The 23102-nt window shown below is 38.1% G+C and overlaps 1 protein-coding gene across 1 annotated transcript in view; it reads right to left on the reverse strand.

Annotated features, from left to right (window-relative positions):
- alk (ALK receptor tyrosine kinase) overlaps positions 1–17815 on the reverse strand; it is a 289826-nt gene extending 272011 nt beyond the window's left edge. The window contains exon 1 of the mRNA XM_062041724.1: positions 17749–17815. Coding sequence (XP_061897708.1) covers positions 17749–17785 — 37 coding nt within the window. The 5' untranslated portion in view covers positions 17786–17815. The remainder of the gene's footprint in view (positions 1–17748) is intronic.
- Between the last annotated feature and the right edge of the window lie 5287 nt (positions 17816–23102).

Raw genomic sequence — 23102 nt, forward strand, 5'->3', positions numbered from 1 at the left:
TGATAGGTGGTGGTCGGAGGGGCCGTTGGCGCAAATTGCAGCCACGCTTCCGTCAGTCAACCACAAGGCAGCTGTGGCTATGAAAGTAGCTTACCACCACCAGGTGTGAATGAATGATGGGTTCTACATGAAAAGCGACTTTGGGTACTTAGAAAAGCGCTATATAAATCCCAGGTATTATTATTATTATTATTATTACATTTGGTCTGTCATTCACCGCTGTCTCGTGCACGTGCGCGCACATGCCCGTATAGTGCACACACATGCACACAAGCAGTATCAGAGAAACAACAAATAATTTGCAGTCAGGCACTCATAGCTGACAATTTACCGTATTTTCGACTTTTTCCCAAGCTTTGAACCCTGCGGCTTATACACAGGTGAGGCTAACATATGGATTTTTCCTCGCTATTGGCTAAATTATGGAATGGATTAAGCAAAGAAATCGAACAATGTACTAAAATTATCCACTTTAAGAAACTCTAAGTGTTTACAAAGTACAAGGAAGAAGAATCCTGATAAACATCTTGAACCTTATTAAAATCGGGGAAACATCTTATTAATCTCCTATAGGATGAATAAAGACATTTATGACTTTTCTTTATTTGATCACCCGTTTTACTGTCATGTTACAGGTGTCACGGTCCGGGCGCATGCCAATGCGCACTCATCTGTGCGCTCTGCTGATTGTCCGCGCCACTCCTGCTGAGGCTGCGCCGGTGCACAGTTGCAAGCAATCACCAGCAATCCGCGCACCAGAAGCTGATCATCAGGACCGCCTTCATGAGCCTGCACAACCTGCTATCCCGCGCCAGAACGTACCTACCTGTCCTGTACAGTAAGCCCAAACTGTCAAGCTCTATGCATACTTTCTCTCTGCGTTTCTCTCACTCTGTGTTGATTTGTTTTGTGTCTTCTTGTCGATCCAGCTGCCTCCCTCCTTTCCCGCGTTCCCTCTGCTTCCCTGACTGCCTCTTGGATCTCGACCTCCCGCCTGGACACGGACCTTCTACGCCTCGCTATAGCCCCCGACTTCCTGCTTGTCTCACGGACCTTCGAGCCTGTTTTTCCTCATTGGACTTCCGCCTCTCTCGCTCAACACTCACAGTAACACTCAGCAGTTAATTCCAACACTTAGTCACACACCATACATATTTGGATTAGTTCACACTCCATTCCCCTTGTTGATTTATATTATTATTTGTTACTTATATATAGTATATATACTTATATATAAAAAAAACATAGAGCTAAACTACATCTCTGCTGTCTGTGCCGTCTCCTCCTCCTGTACACAACAACAGGCACCGCTTGGAAACAATTAAGGTATGAAAATAAACTTTTACAAAATCACTCTATGTAAAAATCTCATTTCAGAACATACCGGTATATGTCTGCGGCTTATAGTATCATTATCAATATAATTTTTTTCTTTTAAAATTTAGTGGGTGTGGCTTATAGTCCAGAAAATACAGTACTCCAAAGTAAAATCCCTATTGCTAAGCACACACGCAGTAAAGCCTAAAGTCTGAAATTTAAACTCACACAGTACGAGTTGTAATATCTTTTGATGCTGCCTTTGATAGTTACTCCCGCCGTTTACCCGAGCTTCATTGAATTTCTTCACTTTGACATTCAGAACACAGGGCAGAAATCCCAATGCGTCAACACCCGCTGCGGGTCTTCGCAATGCTTTCTTTTAATTGTGTGAAAGCATTCACACATATAAGATTCTTTAAACAGTCAGATTCCTCTGGTTCATCCTAGATCAGATTGATAGGCTTGATGTAACGTGGCACGCTACTTTTGATATGGTTTTATGTCAAAAAGATAGCGTCTGAAGCATAGCAAGTTAAATGCAGGAAATCTTTTTTTTTACTAATAAAAGCAACAACCAGCACCACACTAAAATGAACTTTGATATAATCAAATGGAAGGAGACAACATCACACAGTGACAGCAGACACACGCACACATACACAATGCTCCAAATCAACAACAAAACAATGATTAAAGTGAAAAGCTTTCAATCCAAACAATACCCCGTTTGTTGACAATAACATGGGACAGCCATCGAAGCACATTCAATCTTATTGACCAGAGGTAATACAATCGGGGAAAATATTTAACAGGACAGCCGTCAGAGCCGACAAACTTCCGCACACACACACACACACACACACACACACACACACACACACACACACACACACACACACACACACACACACACACACACACACACACACACACACACACACACACACACACACACACACACACACACACACACACACACACACACACTGTATGAAACTTCTCTCAACTGCTTATGACATATATTTAAAGTTTTTTTTTTTAAGTAACCCAATATCACTTTCCCTAGTATTGAAAACATTTACCAAAATTAAATAACTTTTTGGTTAAATAACGAGTAACTATAATCAATTACTTTTTAAAAGTAATTTTCAGAACACTGGTAGTAGCAGTCATGTGGTGTAGAGTTTAAACTGAACACTCGGCACGTTTTGTGTAAACTAACGATATATATCGTATATCGACATTCGGCCCAAATATACCGGGATAGCAGTTTTGGTCGCCCAGACCTAGTACACATTAGGAGGGCGAGAAAAACAGGTCAAGAGAAAGTAGCCACCAGAAAGTGATTAGACAAAGCGAGGACTAGGAGGAGAGTAAATATTGTGGCTACTATTGAGGGGTGGAGAGACTGGCTACACTGCTGGTGAACTGGTGAGTAAATTCATATGCTTTTTCAAAGAGTGTTTTTTGTAGCGTAAGATCATATTACAACTGGTCTAAAACAATACAGTTGTGGATAATACAAAAAAAGATTTTTTTTGTTGATTTTATGGTAGGCTACACATTTAATGATTGCTTTGCCAAACCGCTATTAATAGCTAATAAACATAACTGGTTTTACCTTGATTTTGCTAGTTGTATAGTTTAGCTAACACTGGCTAGTAGGGATGATGTTCGAAGCCGGTTCTCCCGATTGTTTGATAAGAAAATAATCGATTCCATGGCTTCGAATCCCTTTTTGAGAACCGGTTCCCGTTATCGAAGCCACTATACCGTATTTTCGTGACCATAGGGCGCACCGTATTAAAAGGCGCTGTGTCAGTTACGGGTGCTATTTCTGTTTTTAACGCATAAATAAGGCGCAGCGTATTTTTGGGCGCAGGCATGGTTAAACATATGCTAGCTTAAAATATACACTAGCTTAAAACATACGCTAGCATGCATGGACGCTGTTTTAAAAAGGCAGCAGGAGCAAAGCAGAGTTCGGTTGTACTTTATTGAAGTATTTATGAATGTAGTCACATTATTTTTTGATCAATCCTCATCCACAAATCCATCAAAGTCCTCATCTTCTGTGTCTGAAATGAACAGCTGTGCAAGTTCTCCATCAAACACGCCAGATTCCCTCTCCTCATTTTCAAAGTCAGTCTCGTTGTCCATTAGCATAGCAAGCTAGCCCAACAGTAAAAGCCGACTTCTCTTGCCCCGTTGTGCGTATGGTTTCGCTACCGTGCTGGTCCCTTTTTTTCCACAATGTGCTTCACCGGGATGTCGAAAGTGAGCGGCACCTCGTCCATGTAGGTGATGTGTTTGTCTGCAATTTTTTTTTATTTACAACCAAAAAAACAGCACTATATGCTCACTGGGGGCGTGCCTTTAGCATCCTCTCTCACCTGAAACTTTCACTCTATAACAGCCGCATGCTGTCCTCAGTCACGTCCGCTTTTCCTCCATATAAACAGCGTGCCGGCCCAGTCACATAACATCTATGGCTCTTGGAACTCAGTGCACACACAACAACCTATCTGGATTCGATAAGAGATTCGATAAGGAATCGGTTCGATAATGGGCTCTAACTCGATAAGTGAAGTGATTTATATTTATATAGCACTTTTCTCTAGTGACTCAAAGCGCTTTACATAGTGAAACCCAATATCTAAGTTACATTTAAACCAATGTGGGTGGCACTGGGAGCAAGTGGGTAAAGTGTCTTGCCCAAGGACACAACGGCAGTGACTAGGATGGCAGAAGCGGGGAACGAACCTGAAACCCTCAAGTTGCTGGCACGGCCGCTCTACCAACCGAGCTATACCGCCCCCACTTTCTGATAATTTCTTAACGAACATCATCCCTACTGGCTAGTAACAAATACTTTCTGCCGACATTCTGTATTTCATATGGTTTTACCTCTGGCTATACCAATACTTTAATTACTGTTTTTTTACTTCACTTTTTCCAGGGCGTTTCTGTTTTAAATGAGGCGTGGCTTGCATGCACGGAGCAGGAAGTTAAAGCCATTGTGAGCCAAGCCCTGATCGAATAAAGTATTAATATTAAAGGCCTACTGAAACCCACTACTACCGACCTCGCTGTCTGACAGTTTATATATCAATGATGAAATCTTAACATTGAAACACATGCCAATACAGCCGGGTTAACTTATAAAGTGCAATTTTAAAATTCCCGCCACACTTCCGGTTGAAAAACTCCTTTGGATATGATTTATGCGCGTGATGTCACAAAATCCACGGAAGTGGTTGGACCCCATCGACCCGATACAAAAACCTCTTGTTTTCTTCAACAAAATTCCACAGTATTCTGGACATCTGTGTTGGTGAATCTTTTGCAATTTGTTTAATGAACAATGGAGGCTGCAAAGAAGAACGTTGTAGGTGGGATCGATCGGTGTATTAGCGGCTAAGTACAATACTTACAGCAACACAACAAGGACTACTTACTACGCCTAGCCGATGCTTGCCGCCAAACCCACGGATGAAGTCCTTCGTCGCGCCGCCGATCGCTGGAACGCAGGTGAGCACGGCTGTTGATGGGAAGATGAGGGCTGGCTGGCGTAGGTGGAGCGCTAATGTTTTATCATAGTTCTGTGAGGTCCGGTTGCTAAGTTGCTAAATTAGCCTTAGCGTCGTTAGCAACAGCATTGTTAAGCCTTACCAGGCTGAGAATTTTTAACCGTGTAGTTACATGTACATGGTTTAATAGTATTGTTGATCTTCTGTCTATCCTTCCAGTCAGGGGTTTATTTCTTTTGTTTCTATCTTCATTTGAGAACGATGCTATCACGTTAGCTCAGTAGCTAAGTGTGTCACCGATGTATTGTCGTGGAGATAATAGTCACTTTAAATGTCCATTTCGCGTGCTCGACTCTCATTTTCAAGAGGATATAGTATCCGAAGTGGTTTAAAATACAAATCCGTGATCCACAATAGAAAAAGGAGAGAGTGTGGAATCCAATGAGCCAGCTTGTACCTAAGTTACTATCAGAGCGAAAAAAGATACGTCCTTCACTGTAACGTTCCTCATCTACGAATCTTTCATCCTCGCTCAAATTAATGGGGTAATCGTCGCTTTGTCGCTCCGAATCTCTCGCTCCATTGTAAACAACGGGGAATTGTAAGGAATACTAGCTCCTGTGATGTCACGCTACTTCCGGTACAGGCGAGGCTTTTTTTATCAGCGAGCAAAAGTCGCGAACTTTATCGTCGATTTTCTCTACTAAATCCTTTCAGCAAAAATATGGCAATATCGCGAAATGATCAAGTATGACACATAGAATGGATCTGCTATTCCAGTTTAAATAAAAAAAAATCATTTCAGTAGGCCTTTAAACACTGGCACATTCAACTTAATGGCAAAGACTACTTATTGGCTGTGGCAACACACAGTAGTCCAGTGTTTTTCAACGTTTTCTGAGCCAAGGCACATTTTTTACATTGAAAAAATTCTGAGGCACACCACCAGCAGAAAACATTAAAAAAATGAAACTCAGTAGCCGATATTGACAGTAAAAAGTCGTTCTCGCAATTGTTGGATATGAATTCAAACCATAACCAACCATGCATAACTATAACTCTTGTCTCAAAGTAGGTGTACTGTCACGACCTGTCACATCACGCAGTGACTTATTTGGAGTTTTTTGGTGTTTTCCTGTGTGTAGTGTTTTAGTTCTTGTCTTGCGCTCCTATTTTGGTGGCTTTTCCTGTTTTGTTGGTATTTTCCTGTAGCAGTTGCATGTCGTCCTTGAAGGCTATTCCCCGCACCTGCTTTGTTTTCGCAATCAAGACTATTTAAGTTGTGCGGACGCTATCCTTTTTTGTGGGGACATTGTTGATTGTCATGTCATGTACGGATGTACTTTGTGGACGCCGTCTGCTCCACACACTGTAAGTCTTTGCTGTCGTCCAGCATTCTGTTTTTGTTTACTTTGCAGCCAGTTCAGTTTTAGTTTCGTTTTGCATAGCCATCCCTAAGCTTCAATGCCTTTTCTTAGCTGAACTTAACGGCACTCGCCTTTTGTTTATTTTTGGTTTGTGTCTTTTTACTTACACGCTGCCTCCCCCATATTGTGATCACGACAAACCATGTTCCCGACATCTACAAAGCAATTAGCTACACTACCGTTCAAAAGTTTGGGGTCACCCAAACAATTTTGTGGAATATCCTTCATTTCTAAGAACAAGAATAGACTGTCGCGTTTCAAATGAAAGTTCTCTTTTTCTGGCCATTTTGAGCGTTTAATTGACCCCACAAATGTGATGCTCCAGAAACTCAATCTGCTCAAAGGAAGGTCAGTTTTGTAGCTTCTGTAACGAGCTAAACTGTTTTCAGATGTGTGAACATGATTGCACAAGGGTTTTCTAATCATCAATTAGCCTTCTGAGCCAATGAGCAAACACATTGTACCATTAGAACACTGGAGTGATAGTTGCTGGAAATGGGCCTCTATACACCTATGTAGATATTGCACCAAAAACCAGACATTTGCAGCTAGAATAGTCATTTACCACATTAGCAATGTATAGAGTGTACTTCTTTAAAGTTAAGGCTAGTTTAAAGTTATCTTCATTGAAAAATAGGGACATTTTAATGTGACCCCAAACTTTTGAACGGTAGTGTACCTGCTGCCACCTACTGATATGGAAGAGTATTACACGGTTACTCTGCCGAGCTCTAGACAGCACAGACACTCAACAACTGGTTTGCAAAAAATATTTTTAACCCAATTAGGTGAAAAACACTGATGTAATCTATACTCTACTGCCATCTAATGTCTTGGAATTGCAACTGCATGCAAAGTCTACAGTCAGACACAGCCGTGTAAGAAAATAAGCTAAATGGACAGCACAGTTCAGTGTTAAGTCAAAATGTTTTATATTTTTATTCAAACAATTAACATTTATTAACACATTTGAACACAGATAAGTACCATTAATTGGGACCATTGAGTCAATGGTATCAATTCCCAGATACTGTATCGATTCAAATGTGAAAGGTGCCCATCCCCAGTACGCACATACATCCACACTCTGATTAAAACCAAGTTTGACACAGGCTTGAGTAATCCATCCACATTGTCTCACTACAGGTCATTATGATAAATGAGTCGCTCATTTTCATTGCAAGAGCCTGGAACAAATAAGCGACACAAATGTCTTTGCTGGTGATTGTGTCTGAGAGCCTTAATCGTCTTGGTTGAAATTCTGTGCAAGTTGGAAAAGAAAGTAATTCAAGCCCCGGCCGCCTTGTGACAGGTGCTGTAGGGGAAAAGTGGGAGTGGCCTTGAATGCCAACAAATGTGGTAAGGCCACTCGGTGAGCGTGCACAGACAGATTAAGGCTTCGATTTTGGAGTGGGTTGTGCGTGTTGGGGAAAAGAGAATACAACATGTCTGCACATTGTTCCTCTCTAATGGAAACAGCTTCAATGCTGCCTGGCAAGAGGAACGGTATGAACCCTGAGCTGAGAACAATTAGACTGTTGATCCAAGCCTACATTTGCATAAGCACCAGCACCTGCACCAGTCTGTCCTATCTGTGCCAGAAAGACAGTTACCCAAAGAGGATACGCACTTTCAATTGTGTTTTAACAACAATGTCTCTTTATTCTTTTTCATTGTTTTGCACATTCATCAGACACCCGGCTCACCTTATGCAAGCCAATTAGAGGCAATTTAGATAACATATTCTATCACACACTATTCTTTTCTCCGCTTGTTCTAAAACCTAGTTAAATTAATGAGCCCTCGCATTTTGCTCATCATGTATTTTCTGTTATGACACATTGGAAATTACGTGTTAATTGCCCGAGTTCAAGTGACAATATCAGAGTCCATTACTACTGACAAAACATGACATAAAACAGGTAGAACAATTGTGAAAAATTGCTGCTGCAATTGATATTTTGGGCTAAATGTGTAAATTGGTTCTGTTTGATTGGCACGTTAAATAGATCAGTATTTTTGGTCTGTGATCCGATTTTATGGAACCTATATTATGGAACTGAAAATGTTTTAGGAAAGTAACTAAATGAAGGCAAGTAAACACAATCGCACATTTGTATAAACATTATTTTATTAGATTTAGCATTTGCGAGTATTGTTGTACATCAAATGATATTACATTTGTGGTGTTGAATTCTACATAGAACTTTGTTAACAATATAAAGTGGCTCGGGCACAATAACTAAACATAAATAAAAGCAAAAACTACTATTGGCTCTTATTTAAATCATTGGGGTTTTGTTATCAAAACCTTCCGATATGAAAGGACTTATTTCCTGAATTGGTAAATAATAATCAACAAATCTGATTTTGTAATAGTAAGTCACCAAAGAAAAAATCGATCTAATCACATTTAGTATCGTTTGTATAATGATACTATACTAGGTATTGATATTTAGATCGATCACCCCTCCTTTACATTTCAAACTTTAGAGGTTATCATGGTTTCCTGTTTTGTATTGGTTGGTGTGTACTGTGTAGCATGCTTAGCTGTTTCCTGTCTTCTCGTTCTCCAGTGATAATGATACTTGGATGAAACATAGTTTATTTGCTACCATGGAGGCAAGGATGAGTAATAGAAGTGGCCTCGCACTGCAAACAGATGGCACGGTCATGGTCGCTTGCCCTCGAAATCGATTGCTGATGTTCTGGCAAGACATTCCGCACCCTCCTTTGATTGATTCGCCCCCTGCATGCCACCTTGACCGTGCATTCCTTTTTAAAGGTGACCAACTTTTCTTACCTATTGGTACTTGCTGTTGTGTATTTGGGGTCTGTATAAGTCCCAAAAAATTTAACCGTGGAGGCATTGCGGTGATATTTATAAAATAATCTTGCCGTACCTCATATAATTATCTGAACTAGATGTTTGGAATTTACTCTGTCATGTAAGCTATTCTGAACTGTGACATCACTTTAGGTAATGGTATAAAATTACTTAAATTGCTTTGCGCAAGTCCGCCATTGAAGTCCGACGCTGCAGACAATAAGCTCCTTCTTTTTCTCTATACTTTTGTTGTATGGGCAGACTGGCTCGTCCAGTATATGCACATGCATTCTTTGCTGTTGCCATTTCTAATACAAAGTAGCGTATAGCTCAACTTCGAACTTATATCTGTCAGTAGACCTGATATAGAATTGCTAAAAACTACAACATGGCTGACGGAGAGATAACGCTATCGAAGTGGAGGCACGTCAATAAGACGACCAACAATACGGCGCATCCTGAAGAGGTGGTCAAAAAGCGTCTTGAAGACGGTCTGTAAAATATAATCTATGCAAACTTCAAACTAAATAACCACCATTACATGTTAGTAGACCACAAGGAAGTGTTTTACATTTAAAAAACACTTCACTTTTTTTGGAATTTTGCCAATCATTCACAATCATTATGTGAGACAAGAACACACATATTATATATATATATATATATATATATATATATATATATATATATATATATATATATATATATATATATATATATATATATATATATATATATATATATATATATATATATATATATATATATATATATCTATTAGTGTTGTCCCGATACCAACATTTTGGTGTGTGTGTATTTCGATACTTTTCGGTACTTTTCAATACTTTTCTAAATAAATGGGACTACAATAAATTGCATTATTATATGTATATATATGTGTGTATGTATGTATGTGTGTGTATATATACATATATACACACATACATATATATATATATATATATATATATATATATATATATATATATATATATATATATATATATATATATATATATATATATATATATGTATGTGTGTATATATGTATATATACACACACATACATACACACATATATATATATATATATATATATATATATATATATATATATATATATATATATATATATATATATATATATATATATATATATATATATATATATATATATATGTGTGTATGTATGTATGTGTGTATATATATACATATATACACACATACATACATATATATATATATGTCTTAATTAGATTATCCAAAAAATAGTGCTCGATACCGTGGTAGAGCGTAATATGTATGTGTGGGAAAAAAATCACAAGACTATTTCATCTCTACAGGCCTGTTTCATGAGGGATTTCCTCAATCCTCAGGAGAAAATCTCCTGAGGATTGAGGAAATCCCTCATGAAACAGGCCTGTAGAGATGAAATAGTCTTGTGATTTTTTTCCCACACATACATACATATATATATATATATATATATATATATATATATATATATATATATATATATATATATATATATATATATATATATATATATATATATATATATATATATATATATATATATATATATGTGTGTATGTATGTGTGTGTATATATACATATGTACACACATACATACACATCCTGTACATGTGTGTATATATATATACACACACATGCATACACATACATATATATATATATATATATATATATATATATATATATATATATATATATATATATATATATATATATATATATATATATATATATCCATCAATTTTCTACCGCTTATTCCCTTCGGGGTCGCGGGGGGCGCTATATATATATATATATATATATATATAAATATATATATATATATATATATATATATATATATATATATATATATATATATATATATATATATATATATATATATATATATATATATATATATATATATATATATATATATACATATATATATATATATACACCTTTTGTCTTCTTGTCTCTCATAATGACAATAGGCGGAATTTAAAAAAAAGTGCAGTTCCCCTTTAAAGGAATCTTTCACATAAGTACAATCTATAGCCCTGTGAAATACCCCAAGTACAACTATAATGAACATTGAAAAACCTTGCCTTGCAGTAGAACAAATGTGGGGGTTTTCTCTAAGTGCTGTTGCTAATTGTAAGATTTAATTTCCTACCACCGCACGCAGCTAATGGTGAACATTTATCTTGGCTAATCTATACTTGATCATTCCCTTTAAATGTGAATTCAGTAAACTCAGACATGAGATGGTAAACAAGTTGTGAAAGTTTTCAAGCAGTATTCGGCAAATCCTGGAATAAATTAGTATTTTGACAAAATAGTAGTTTTGTAAATAAAGGGGACCCAAAAAATTGCATTATTGGCTTTATTTTAACAAAAAATCTTACGGTACATTAAACACATGTTTCTTATAGCAATCAAATTTTTGGCCTTAAATAAAATAGTGAACATACAAGACAACTTGTCTTTTAGTAGTAAGCAAGCAAACAAAGGCGCCTAATTTGGTTGCTGAGGTATGCAGTAACATATTGTGTCATTTATCATTCTATTATTTTGTCAAAATTATGAGGGGCGAGCTGTAAAAAAAATATTATTCAATCCAATCCAATCCACTTTATTTATATAGCACATTTAAACAACAAAAATGTTTCCAAAGTGCTGCACAACAAGATTAAAAACAATATTAAAAACAATATTAAAAACAATATTCAAATATTATCCTTAGCTCCACCAATGACTGAATAAAAACAAAAAATAAATAAATATAAAACCAATATCAAAACAATATTAAAATAGATATGATTAAAAACGATTTTAAAAGGAAAAACCAATTAAAACAGTAAACAGAAATCAAATTTTATAAAAAAAACACAGAGGACAACAGAGGACAGAGGACCACACAACTCACTTAGTGTTAAAAGCCAAAGAATAAAAGTGGGTCTTAAGACGAGACTTAAAACACTCCACTGTGGGAGCAATTTGAACATGGAGGGGCAGGGTGTTCCAGAGCTTAGGGCAGACCACAGAGAAGGCCCTGTCTCCCCTGGATTTAAGTTTGATCTTGGGCACCACGAGCTGGAGCTGGCTCTTGGACCTCAGAGCGTGCGCAGGAGTGTAAATTTGGATGAGGTCCGAGATATACTGAGGTGCCAGTCCATGCAAAGCTTTATTAATCTTGTTCATTGACTGTTTTAACTTATGCTTATTTTCAGTTTTAAAATGTTACGCCAAATGTAATAAACACTTATTCTTCTGTTGTTTGCGTGCTTTAAATTAGTTTGGGATGATACCACAAATTTAGGTATCGATCTGATACCAAGTAGTTACAGGTTCATACACTGGTCATATTCAGAGTCCTCATTTGTCTAGGGACATATTTACAATAATAACAATAAGAAGAAGAGGATAATAACATAAGTTTAAAAAAAACAGAAAAAAAGATTTTGTGGATGTCAGGTGTGGATCCACCCGTTTGTTTACATTGAGGAGCGCTAGCTTTTGTTAGCGGCGCCGCCGGTAAGCTATTGTATCCTCTTACGGTGTGTAGTGAAGCATGTTTAGCTATTCCTCGTCCTGCAGGGATGATACTTGTAAGAAACGTACTTTATTTGTTGCCATGGAGGCGAGGATTAGTGATTCAGGAGTAACTAAAACACTGCTGACTACGGATGGACATTAGCCGCTAGCTCGTTAGCCATGTTTTAAAGCACCTCTTGTAAAGCGGCGTTTCAGTGTTATAGCTTCACGTTTATCATTAGTTTTTAAGCCCAAATGCATCCATTCTCCCTCTTTTGTCTCTATGCTGTTTATGCTTGTGAGTACTCTGTGATTGTGCGCTGCCGAACATGCTCCTCTGCTCGTAAAACCAGCAATGTCTCGACGGGAAGCGGTATTTTTCCAAAGGGAGTATAGTGACGTTTTTGATACATTAGTACCGTGGTACTTTACTAGTACCGCTATACCGTACAACCCTATGGCCAAAACAATCAATCAATATTGCTCACTTAAACTGATAACGTAAAAGTTGCTGTGGGCCTGCACAGAAAATGGAATAAGAAATATTATAACCATTTTAGAGTCGTTAGAGCTCAACTGAGAGGAATCTTTTTTTAATTTTCCAACAGTCTATGTGTTTTCTCCCAGCATATGGTGTAATGAAATTAAATGAAAAATGGAAAAAAAATCAGTGATTATGGTTTTCAGTCTGACTTTTTTGAGCTGCTTTGGGAGCTTGGTCACCCAGGAGGCACATTACATTTATATTATAAAATATTGAAAAGCTACACACAGGGAAAACCAAGGCCGGTCTTATTGCTGTGTATGTGACTTACTTTGACATTTTTTATGTTTCCGTTATAAATTGTGGTAGCTAAGTAATCATGTCATGTTAATTGTAATCAACATTTTTAGGTGTAAATGTGTTTTTTTACATATATATTCAAGGAAAACTGCACTTTTTTGGAAATCCTCCACAATTCTTAAGTGATGCAGAACACACGTCTTTTCCTTTTCTGTGCATTCTAGATAGTGAAAAACACCAGGTGGCTAACAATGCAAGTAATTAGGATTAACATATTCCGCCTCTTAAAAACCTCCAACAATGTTTTATATACATGTTCTAAGTATATATGTATTGTAACGAGCTCTTCCAGGGTAATGTAATGTTTACACTATTTTAGTCATTTTAAGCAGTACCAGAACTTATTTTCTGGGCACATTTACTTCAAAAATCAAATAGCAACTAACGCAGACTGACTTGATGAGAGCTAACGACAGCTTTTTTGGAACAAACGATTATCTAGAACCTTATCCTTTTGAGCCCACATATACGAAGGATGAGGTAGAAGTTTTAGAAGCTGTTTTTTAGGCCAATCCAACTGTATTGAAACACTAAACCATCATTTAGCACTAGTGCTAAACGTTTAATGAACAAAATAAGACCATCAAAAAACAGTCACTTTCAATGTTTGCTCTCAATGGGGTGCACACTGATGGAATGGTTGTATCTTTCTGCATGAAACGTCTGTAAATTAGCAAAATGAATGAATGAATGAATGAAGGAATGATCTTTATTGTCATTGTGCATGTACAGGTACAGGTCCAACGAAATTTAGATTGCTTCCTTGAGGTGCTTTGCATTTTTTTTAAAAAAGAAGAAACCACACAATATACAAAAACAACACAATATACACAATATGCAATATACAATGTGGCCTAAGACCACTCTAGGAGGCAATGTAAAAGAAAACGAGACAGTAAAAAGTATAAAGTGACTAGAGAGGAGTAATGCTGAATCCCAGTGTGCTAAGGGGGTGGGAGTCAGCATTTCCTACCTCCTATGCTGTGCAGGCTTTTTATTGTGGATTAATTGTGTGAATAAATATGATAAATATTGTCCAGTTGGCATGTAATCGCTGATTGCACAGGTCCGGATCGTGATTGACCGGTGGCTTCCTCATGTTGCACGTGAGGGAGTTTTTGTTTTTTGTTTTTTTTACAATTTAGCTGCGTTTAGTGCAGTTATGGCCCGGGGGTAGAAACTGTTCCTGAGTCTATTTGTGCGGGTTCGCATGGTTCTGAAACGTCTGCCGGAAGGCAACCGATCGAAGTGGCTGTTGCCGGGGTGGGATGGGTCCTTGAGTATGTTGGCTGCCTTCTTCAGGCAGCGAGAGTTATACAGTTCTTCCAGGGAGGGGAGGGGGCACCCGATGATTTTTTTGGGCCGAGTTGACGACCCTCTGGAGAGCTTTCCTCTCTGCTGCTGTGCAGCTGCAGAACCATACGCAGATGCAGTATGTGAGGATGCTCTCCACAGAACAGCGGTAGAAGGACACCAGCAGATCCTGTCTCAGGTGGAGATTCCTGAGTACTCTCAAGAAGTAGAGCCTCTGCTGTGCCCTCTTGACGATGGCCGTGGTGTTGGTCCTCCAGGACAGGTCCTCATCCAGGTGAACTCCCAGGAAGCGTAGGGATGAGACTCTTTCCACACAGCCCCCGTCGATGTACAGGGGCTGTATGGTAGTTTTTCTCCTCCTGCTGTCCAAGATCACTTCCTGGGTCTTGAGCTGGTTCAGCTTCAGGTTGTTCACCCTGCTCAACACTGCCAGCTGCTCCACCTCGTCCCGGTATGCCGTCTCGTCGACCCCAGAGATGCAGCCCACCACCGTTGTGTCATCGGCAAACTTTATGATGTGATTGCCGGGGTGGGTGGCTGTGAAGTCGTGGGTGTAGAGTGAGTAGAGCAGGGGGCTCAGCACGCAGCCCTGAGGTGAGCCGGTGCTGAGGCTGAGGGCTGTGGAGGTCTGGGTACCCATCCTCACCCTCTGATGGCGGTCAGTCAGGAAGTCTTTAATCCAGAGACAGGTGGGGTTGGATATTCCGAGGTCTGCTAGCTTGGTCACCAGTCTGTCAGGTAAGATGGTATTAAATGCAGAGCTGAAGTCTACAAAGAGCAGCCGTACATAGCTCCCCCCCCCCCCCCTCCATGTGGGACATGGCGGAGTGGAGAGCCGTAGCGATGGCGTCCTCCGTAGACCTGTTGGCTCGGTAGGCAAACTGATGGGGGTCCAATGCGGGCGGTAGGGATGAGAGGATGTGGGTCCGGACCAGTTTCTCGAAACACTTCATTGTGATGGAAGTGAGTGCCACTGGCCGGTAGTCGTTCAGACAGCTGACAGTGTTTTTCTTTTTGGGGACCTAGCTGCTAACAGTTATTTTCACTTTTTAGGATGCACCGAAAAGGAAAATATTTGTAATCTCATCCCACATAGGGTAGAGGAATATTTTTTTTTTTTAAGTGCAGTTTTTCGTAAAGGCTGTAAAATATAACATTGATAAAATCACAACTGAATGGGATTAATCACAAACAGATGCAATAATAATGTTTAAACGCTGATTAATCACGCAAATAATTTTGACCTTTGCTTTAAACGTGAATGGTTACCTGAAAGGCGGTGCAGGTTACTCTCCGTGGCAACAAAATTATGCAAATCAAAATTAAAAAAATAATAAAAACAAATGCTTGAGTATTACATTCTGACAATAAAATTGTATTTGTGTCAAAACATTAAGTAAGGTCTTTTAAGTTAATTTGAAGTTATGCAAACAAGTAATTTACTGCGGCTGATTGCTATTCCTCACAATTAGAAAGTGTGATTAATCGGACTAAAATATTAGTTTAACAGGACTAACATATATGAATTAGGATTGTACGGTATACCGGTATTAGTATAGTACAGCACAATACTAATGGATCATTTTCGGTACTATACAGCCTCTGAAAAGCACGAGTCCCGCACCCCCCTGCGCCCTCATCGTCGTCACGTCATGTCATTGCTGGTTTAACGAGCAGACGAGCATGTTCGGCAGTGCACAATCACGGAGTACTTACAAGCAGACACAGTGAGTAGACAGAAAAGGGAGAACAGACGCATTTTGGCTAAAAAACTCAAGATAAAGGTGAAGTTATAACATTGAAACGCCCTCAGGAAGAGTTGCTTTAAAACATGGCTAGCTAGCTAGCGGCTAAAGTCCAGCCCCAGTTGGCAGTGTTTTAGCTACTTCTAAATCACTAATCCTCGCCTCCATGGCGACAAATAAAGTAAGTTTCTTGCAAGTATCATCCCTGCAGGACGAGGAATAGCTAAACATGCTTCACTACACACCGTAGCTCACCGGCGTCACAATGTAAACAAACGCCATAGGTGGATCTACACCTAACATCCACTGTAATGATACCAAGCACATGAGCGTATCTAGTCGATACTACTATGATTACGTCGACCACTACATCTTCTTTCGTTTAAAAAAAAATTATATTATGTTAATGAACTCAAGAACTATGTCCCTGGACACATGAGGACTTTGAATATGACCAATGTATGATCCTGTAACAACTTGGTATTGGATCGATACCCAAATTTTTGGTATCATCCAAAACTAATGTAAAGTATCAAAACAAGTGATAATTACATTTTAACAAAAGTGTAGATAGAACATGTTAAAAGAGAAAGTAAGCAGATATTAACAGTAAATTAACAAGTAGATTAATAATTCAATTTCTACCACTTGTCCTTAATAATTTTGACAAAATAATAGAATGATAAATGACACAATATGTTACTGCATATGTCAGCAGACTAATTAGGAGCATTTGTTTGCTTACTTACTACCAAAAGAGAAGTTGTCTTGTATGTTCACTATTTTATTTAAGGACAAACTTGCAATAAGAAACATATGTTTAATGTACCTTAAGACTTTTTGTTAGAATAAAGCCAATAATGCATTTTTTTGTGGTCCCTTTTAATTAGAAAAGTATCAAAAAGTACCGAAAAGTATCGAAATAATTTTAGTACCGGTATCAAAATATTGGTATCGGGACAACACTAATATGAATATATGTCATTTTACTATATCATGTAATTTTCTGTCTGCAACAAAGTAACAGTGTTGGGAACTTAAACATGACAATACGTCCATATAACCATGTGATTATTTACAATAAAAGAACAGTATGTTATGCAAATATGTATACAGTATATACAAAATCTGTAATGTAAAACAATACATTTCTGTTAGATGAAAAAAAATGTCCAGCTTAGCTTACCCATGGTGCAGTTGGTGGTAAAGTTGGGCTCAATCATGGCTGTTTCACCCAGGATTCGCTGGTTGTAGCTGGCTGAGATCCGGAAAGGTGATCCCCCCTGGGTCCCCAGTGTGAGGTGAGCAACCGCCCAGCTGCCAAGAAGAGAAAGCAAGAGCAGGATCATTGTGATGAGCAGGCACCTCGGCTGACACATTTTCTCACATCCTCTGCGAGGCTGTGAGGTCAGGGCACGTTGGGCCTGCTGTCTCTGAACCCCCGGGGTCCTGGAGGAGTGGGGGTCCGAAACTTCAGCAGAAAATGACATTGGCGCTTCCACTATCCCTTCCATTTTGGTTTGTTTGTTTACAAACATCCGCGACCTTAGAGCCTTGGGTAGTCTTTAAAAAGGGGCTCAGAGATGTCCAGGTGTTGGTCTCTTAAAGACCTCACAAAACAGACGACGTACACGTCCACAGCTAATCTAAAGAAGTTGATTCTTCATAAAGCATGTGGAAATGAGTGTGTCCCACTGTAAATGCTGGCATGGACTTTACAAAGTTCAACGGTCCCTAATTTGACTATGCAAATTGTGCTGATTTTACTTGGGCTCTAATCTCATCAACAATAGATCCCTTTCTCACTATCTCCTCCCATGGCCATCCCTTTCTTGTCACATATACAGTACACTCTGGAAAGTACACTTGAAGGTACAGTCTCAGTATTTGTATAACTGTTCGAAACAGACATATTTAAAGACAAATGACCACAAAAGAGCACACAGCCAATGGCTGCATTTTGATCTGCTTCCTAATTACAGTTATAATTTAAATTTTTCCAATGATATAAATAAAACACAACATTGCATGTATGTACAAATTTACAATAAAGAATATTTGAAGCCTTTGAAATAATTTTTTCTGTCAAAGCATGTAACAGTGATACATGAAAACCGGACTAGAAAGAAATGCATACTGAAACACTATAGAACAGGGGTGTCAAACGTACGGCCCGCCAACAAGTTTTATCTGGCCCGCGTGATGAGTTTTCCAAGTATATTTTTTTTTTTATGAACGAAAGAAATTGCTGTTCTAAATGTGTCCACTGGATGTCACAATAGCAATTCTGTTAGGCAAGCAAACGGTTTATGCCGGGACCAAGCAAGAGGTATGCAGTAAAGGGGGACTGTGGCTCCTCCTCCTCGACCCAGGACATGAAACTTAAAACCTGCCGTTTTATGTCATCTGCTTCGAACACATCGCCATTTGGAACCCCTCGTTGCCCCAAAATGTCTCTGTCGAACCCTTTTTAAAACTTTTTACCGACCGTTTCTTACGGTTTGTTGAGTTAGCTCTGGATTGATACGTGGACATATTTATATATATATATATATATATATATATATATATATATATATATATATATATATATATATATATATATATATATATATATATATATATATATATATATATATATATATATATACATATATATACAGCCCGGCCCCCGGCCAAATTGTTTTAACCCAATGCCAATGCAGCCCCCTAGTCAAAAAGTTTGGGGACCCCTGATCTAAACCAACCATCCGAATCATACATTTCTTGCTTAGAATCAAGATTATTATTTTCTTTGTTTTCACAAATATATATTATTTTATTGTTTATTAAGGCTGGGTCATACTCCTCTTTTGCCTCTTATTGCTTGGAGTAATTTCCATTGCTTTTTCTGTCTTTTTACAAGTAACTAACAAAACAAATCCAGTGGTACCTCAATTTAAGAGCGTTTTGAGATTAGAGCGGTCTCTCGGCTAAATGCTATTCATTATATTGCAAGCAAAAATCTGAGTTACAAGTATAGTACATTCTAATGTATTGTTTTTTTATACAATATTTCTTATTGTATAAAAAAACAATATGGCGGGGCGCTGTTGGGAGAGTGACCGTGCCAGCAACCTAAGGGGTCCTGGTTCGATCCCCACCTTATACTAACCTAGTCACGTCCGTTGTGACCTTGAGCAAGACACTTCACCCTTGCTCCTGATGGGTCGTGGTTAGCGCCTTGCATGGCAGCTCCCGCCATCAGTGTGTGAATGTGTGTTTGAATGGGTGAATGTGGAAATAGTGTCAAAGCGCTTTGAGTACCTTGAAGGTAGAAAAGCGCTATACAAGTATAACCCATCATATAAAAGTTTTTGTTTTAGTCCTGTTTTTCCAGGGGAAATAAATTGATTTGAATTCATTTCAATCAGAGACGTTGATTTGAGAAAGAAGTGTTTTGAGTTAAGAGCTCCGTCAGAGAACCAACTCATATGTTTAGGTACTATTTTACTGTTTTCTTCTTCTTGTATATAATATATATTAGTTTCCTGTGACTTACTCCCTTGTGTTTAGTCTTATGTGAATTTAAGATTTTTTTTGTCAAATAAAATACTTTGGGGGTTTATAATAGTGACAATAAATACTATCTATTAACTACTAATTTCCATCAGTGCCTTGTTTCAATTATTTTGGTAATGACGTGGGTTATGACAAAAGTGTTGGCAAATGTGAATCATCAACTGTGTTTGCCTTTGGTCTTGATTTGGGTTGTGGAACGTGTAGAGCAAAAACAAATCCCACGCAAAAACTGCTGTTCCACATACAGTCTCTCATCCTTTTTGATTTCCCAAATGTGCACAACCTTCACGTTTCAAATTGTAAGCATTGCCATCTTTCCATATGATCATTTGTCTATTTTTAGGAGGAATGAAGGTGTTGACAAGACTGGGGGTGAAGTTATAGCACATGATTAGGGGACAGTCATACAGTGGAAGACATGCTCTCTTTCATATCCTATCAAAGCGGAGAACCCAAACCCAGGAATAAGAGTTGCCGCCTATAAATCATTTAAGATTCAGGAATCGACATGTTGTAAGGTTTCAAACGAGGCAAGCTGATTTGTCAGCAGGATGGTGATGAGACCGTAATTGCGCAGGAGATTCCTTATGCGTAAAATATATGCACGCAACACACTACGACACAGCGAGCTCCGAAACGCTTCGATACTCTTAAACTGAAACTAATTAGAAAAATCCATAATTTTTTATGTCACAAATAAAACAAAAACAGTGTGACGCTGAACACAAGTCCTCTGTGACTGCTTAACTTTTGTTTTTAATGTCTTCCAATAACGGGCAATATCTTCTCCAGGTACTTATGCTTCTCCAATATCACAAAAAGACGCATAAACAAATTAGAGACTCTAAATTGCTCATAGGTGTAACTGTGAGCCAGGATGGTTGTTTCTTAATGCGTCTTGTGATCGACTGGCAACCCTCTCGCCATGAAACAGCGGGGATAGGCTCACACGTGACCCCAATGAAGACATCTTTTAGGAATGGATAGAACATGACAAGCATCATGGTGATCATGAATTGTGGTGGACGATGAAAGTTTAAATGCCGAAACAAAATAGGCCAACTAATCTGTTTCTAGTTCAGTCATATTACTATTTATGTATTCCCCTCTCAGTGCTCAGTTCTGGCTCATATTGCAAATTACATTTTCAGTCTGTGGAAGTGTGTATCTGTGTTATTCAATTAGCATGAGGAATACTTACATACTGTTCCGAATAGAATATGACTTATTTATATTGTGGGTTCTGTTTATCATTAGCTCTGAGTTTAATCCAACAGGACAATGGGTACACGAGAACTGCGTTGAGTAGCGCAAGTGCCTTTTATGTCAACTTGATTACATTAACTTAGCGTACAGGCAAACCATGTCTAAAAATGCATTTCCCCGTCGATAATGTGACATCATCGCGGCCGGAATATATATATATATATATAAATATATATATATATATGATGAGGTGGCAACTTGTCCAGGGTGTACCCCGCCGAAAGCAGCTGAGAAAGGCTAAAGCACCCCCCGCGACCCCGAACGGGACAAGCGGTAGAAAATGGATGGATGGATGGATATATATATATATTATATACTGTACATATATATATATACCTGTATATATATATATATATATATATATATATATATATATATATATATATATATATATACAGCCCGGCCCCCGGACAAATTTTCTTAACCCAATGCGGCCCAAGAGTCAAAAAGTTTGGGGACCTCTGGTCTAAACGGTGGGCATTTATCTGCGAAAATATGAAGAAGCTTTAGATGGTGTGTTTGACCGAGAAGCAGCTTTCAGGAAATACTGCAGAATTCCACTCTCCGAGGTAAATATTGTACATTATTATTACATTACTCCTTAAAACTACTATACGGTAGTTGTTTTTGATACAATATTCGTTATCTAGAATTTTGTTTTTCTTATTAAAAAGCACAGTACTTTATGTTACACATCATGTTAATGTAATTGTATCCATTCATCCATTTTCTACCGCTTGTCCCTATTAATTTAAATGGGGAATATGTTGAGTTACGCATATGTTGGGTTACACGCTCCATCACAAAATCAATTAAACTTGTAAGCCGAGGTACCGCTGTTTCTTGAAAAATACAACGGAGGTCCCCCCAAAAAAAAATGCTTTGACATTTACAGTAGGATAAACAAGCAATACAATTGGTGACAATTCTAGGCAACTGTTTTTGGCCCCCAAAAAATAGGTTAGCATGAGAGTACTGAAAATAGGGTAGGATAATATTCCCTATTCTCAACAGCTGTTGACCATGAAGCTTTTTAACACATTCCTTTTCAAACGGTTTGCATCAATGTGGTTTGCAGTTGTAGTGCACACATACACACCCACATAAAAAATACTTGTAGGATAAAAGACCGTGTTGTTTGCAAAACACACACGCCTGCCTACATACTGTACTGTCTTCTGCTGCTACTGTCAACCATCAACACTGACACAATGCAAGTATAAGCTTTAAAGCTCACAAAACACATAGCCAAAACAAAAATAATTACAGCCATGCAGGTACATTTTGGTACAAAGTATGTATAACATGCAGCACCAGAATAATGTGTATTTGCTACACTGCAAAAACTGAAATCTAAGTAAGATTAAATATCTCAAATAAGGGTGACATTTGCTTATTTTCTGTTTGATAAGATAATTCTTCTCACTAAGCAGATTTTATGTTAGAGTGTTTTACTTGTTTTAAGTGTGTTGGTCCTAAATGATCTCGTAAGATATTACAGCTTGTTGCTGAGATTTTATGACCTATATTGAGTAAAACATGTTTGAAACTAGAATATCAACCGTTGCAAAGCTGGGTCATCAACACTCACAAGTATAAAACTACATTTTTTAAAGTAATAATTTCTTATTTCAAGCATGAAAAAAAAAATCATGACTTTGACACAATTGTGTCTCATATTAAAACAAATGACAGCCAAATGGACTTTGTTGT

The sequence above is a fragment of the Entelurus aequoreus genome, linkage group LG03, assembly GCF_033978785.1.
Source record: "Entelurus aequoreus isolate RoL-2023_Sb linkage group LG03, RoL_Eaeq_v1.1, whole genome shotgun sequence".
In the NCBI taxonomy this organism is placed as follows: domain Eukaryota; kingdom Metazoa; phylum Chordata; class Actinopteri; order Syngnathiformes; family Syngnathidae; genus Entelurus; species Entelurus aequoreus.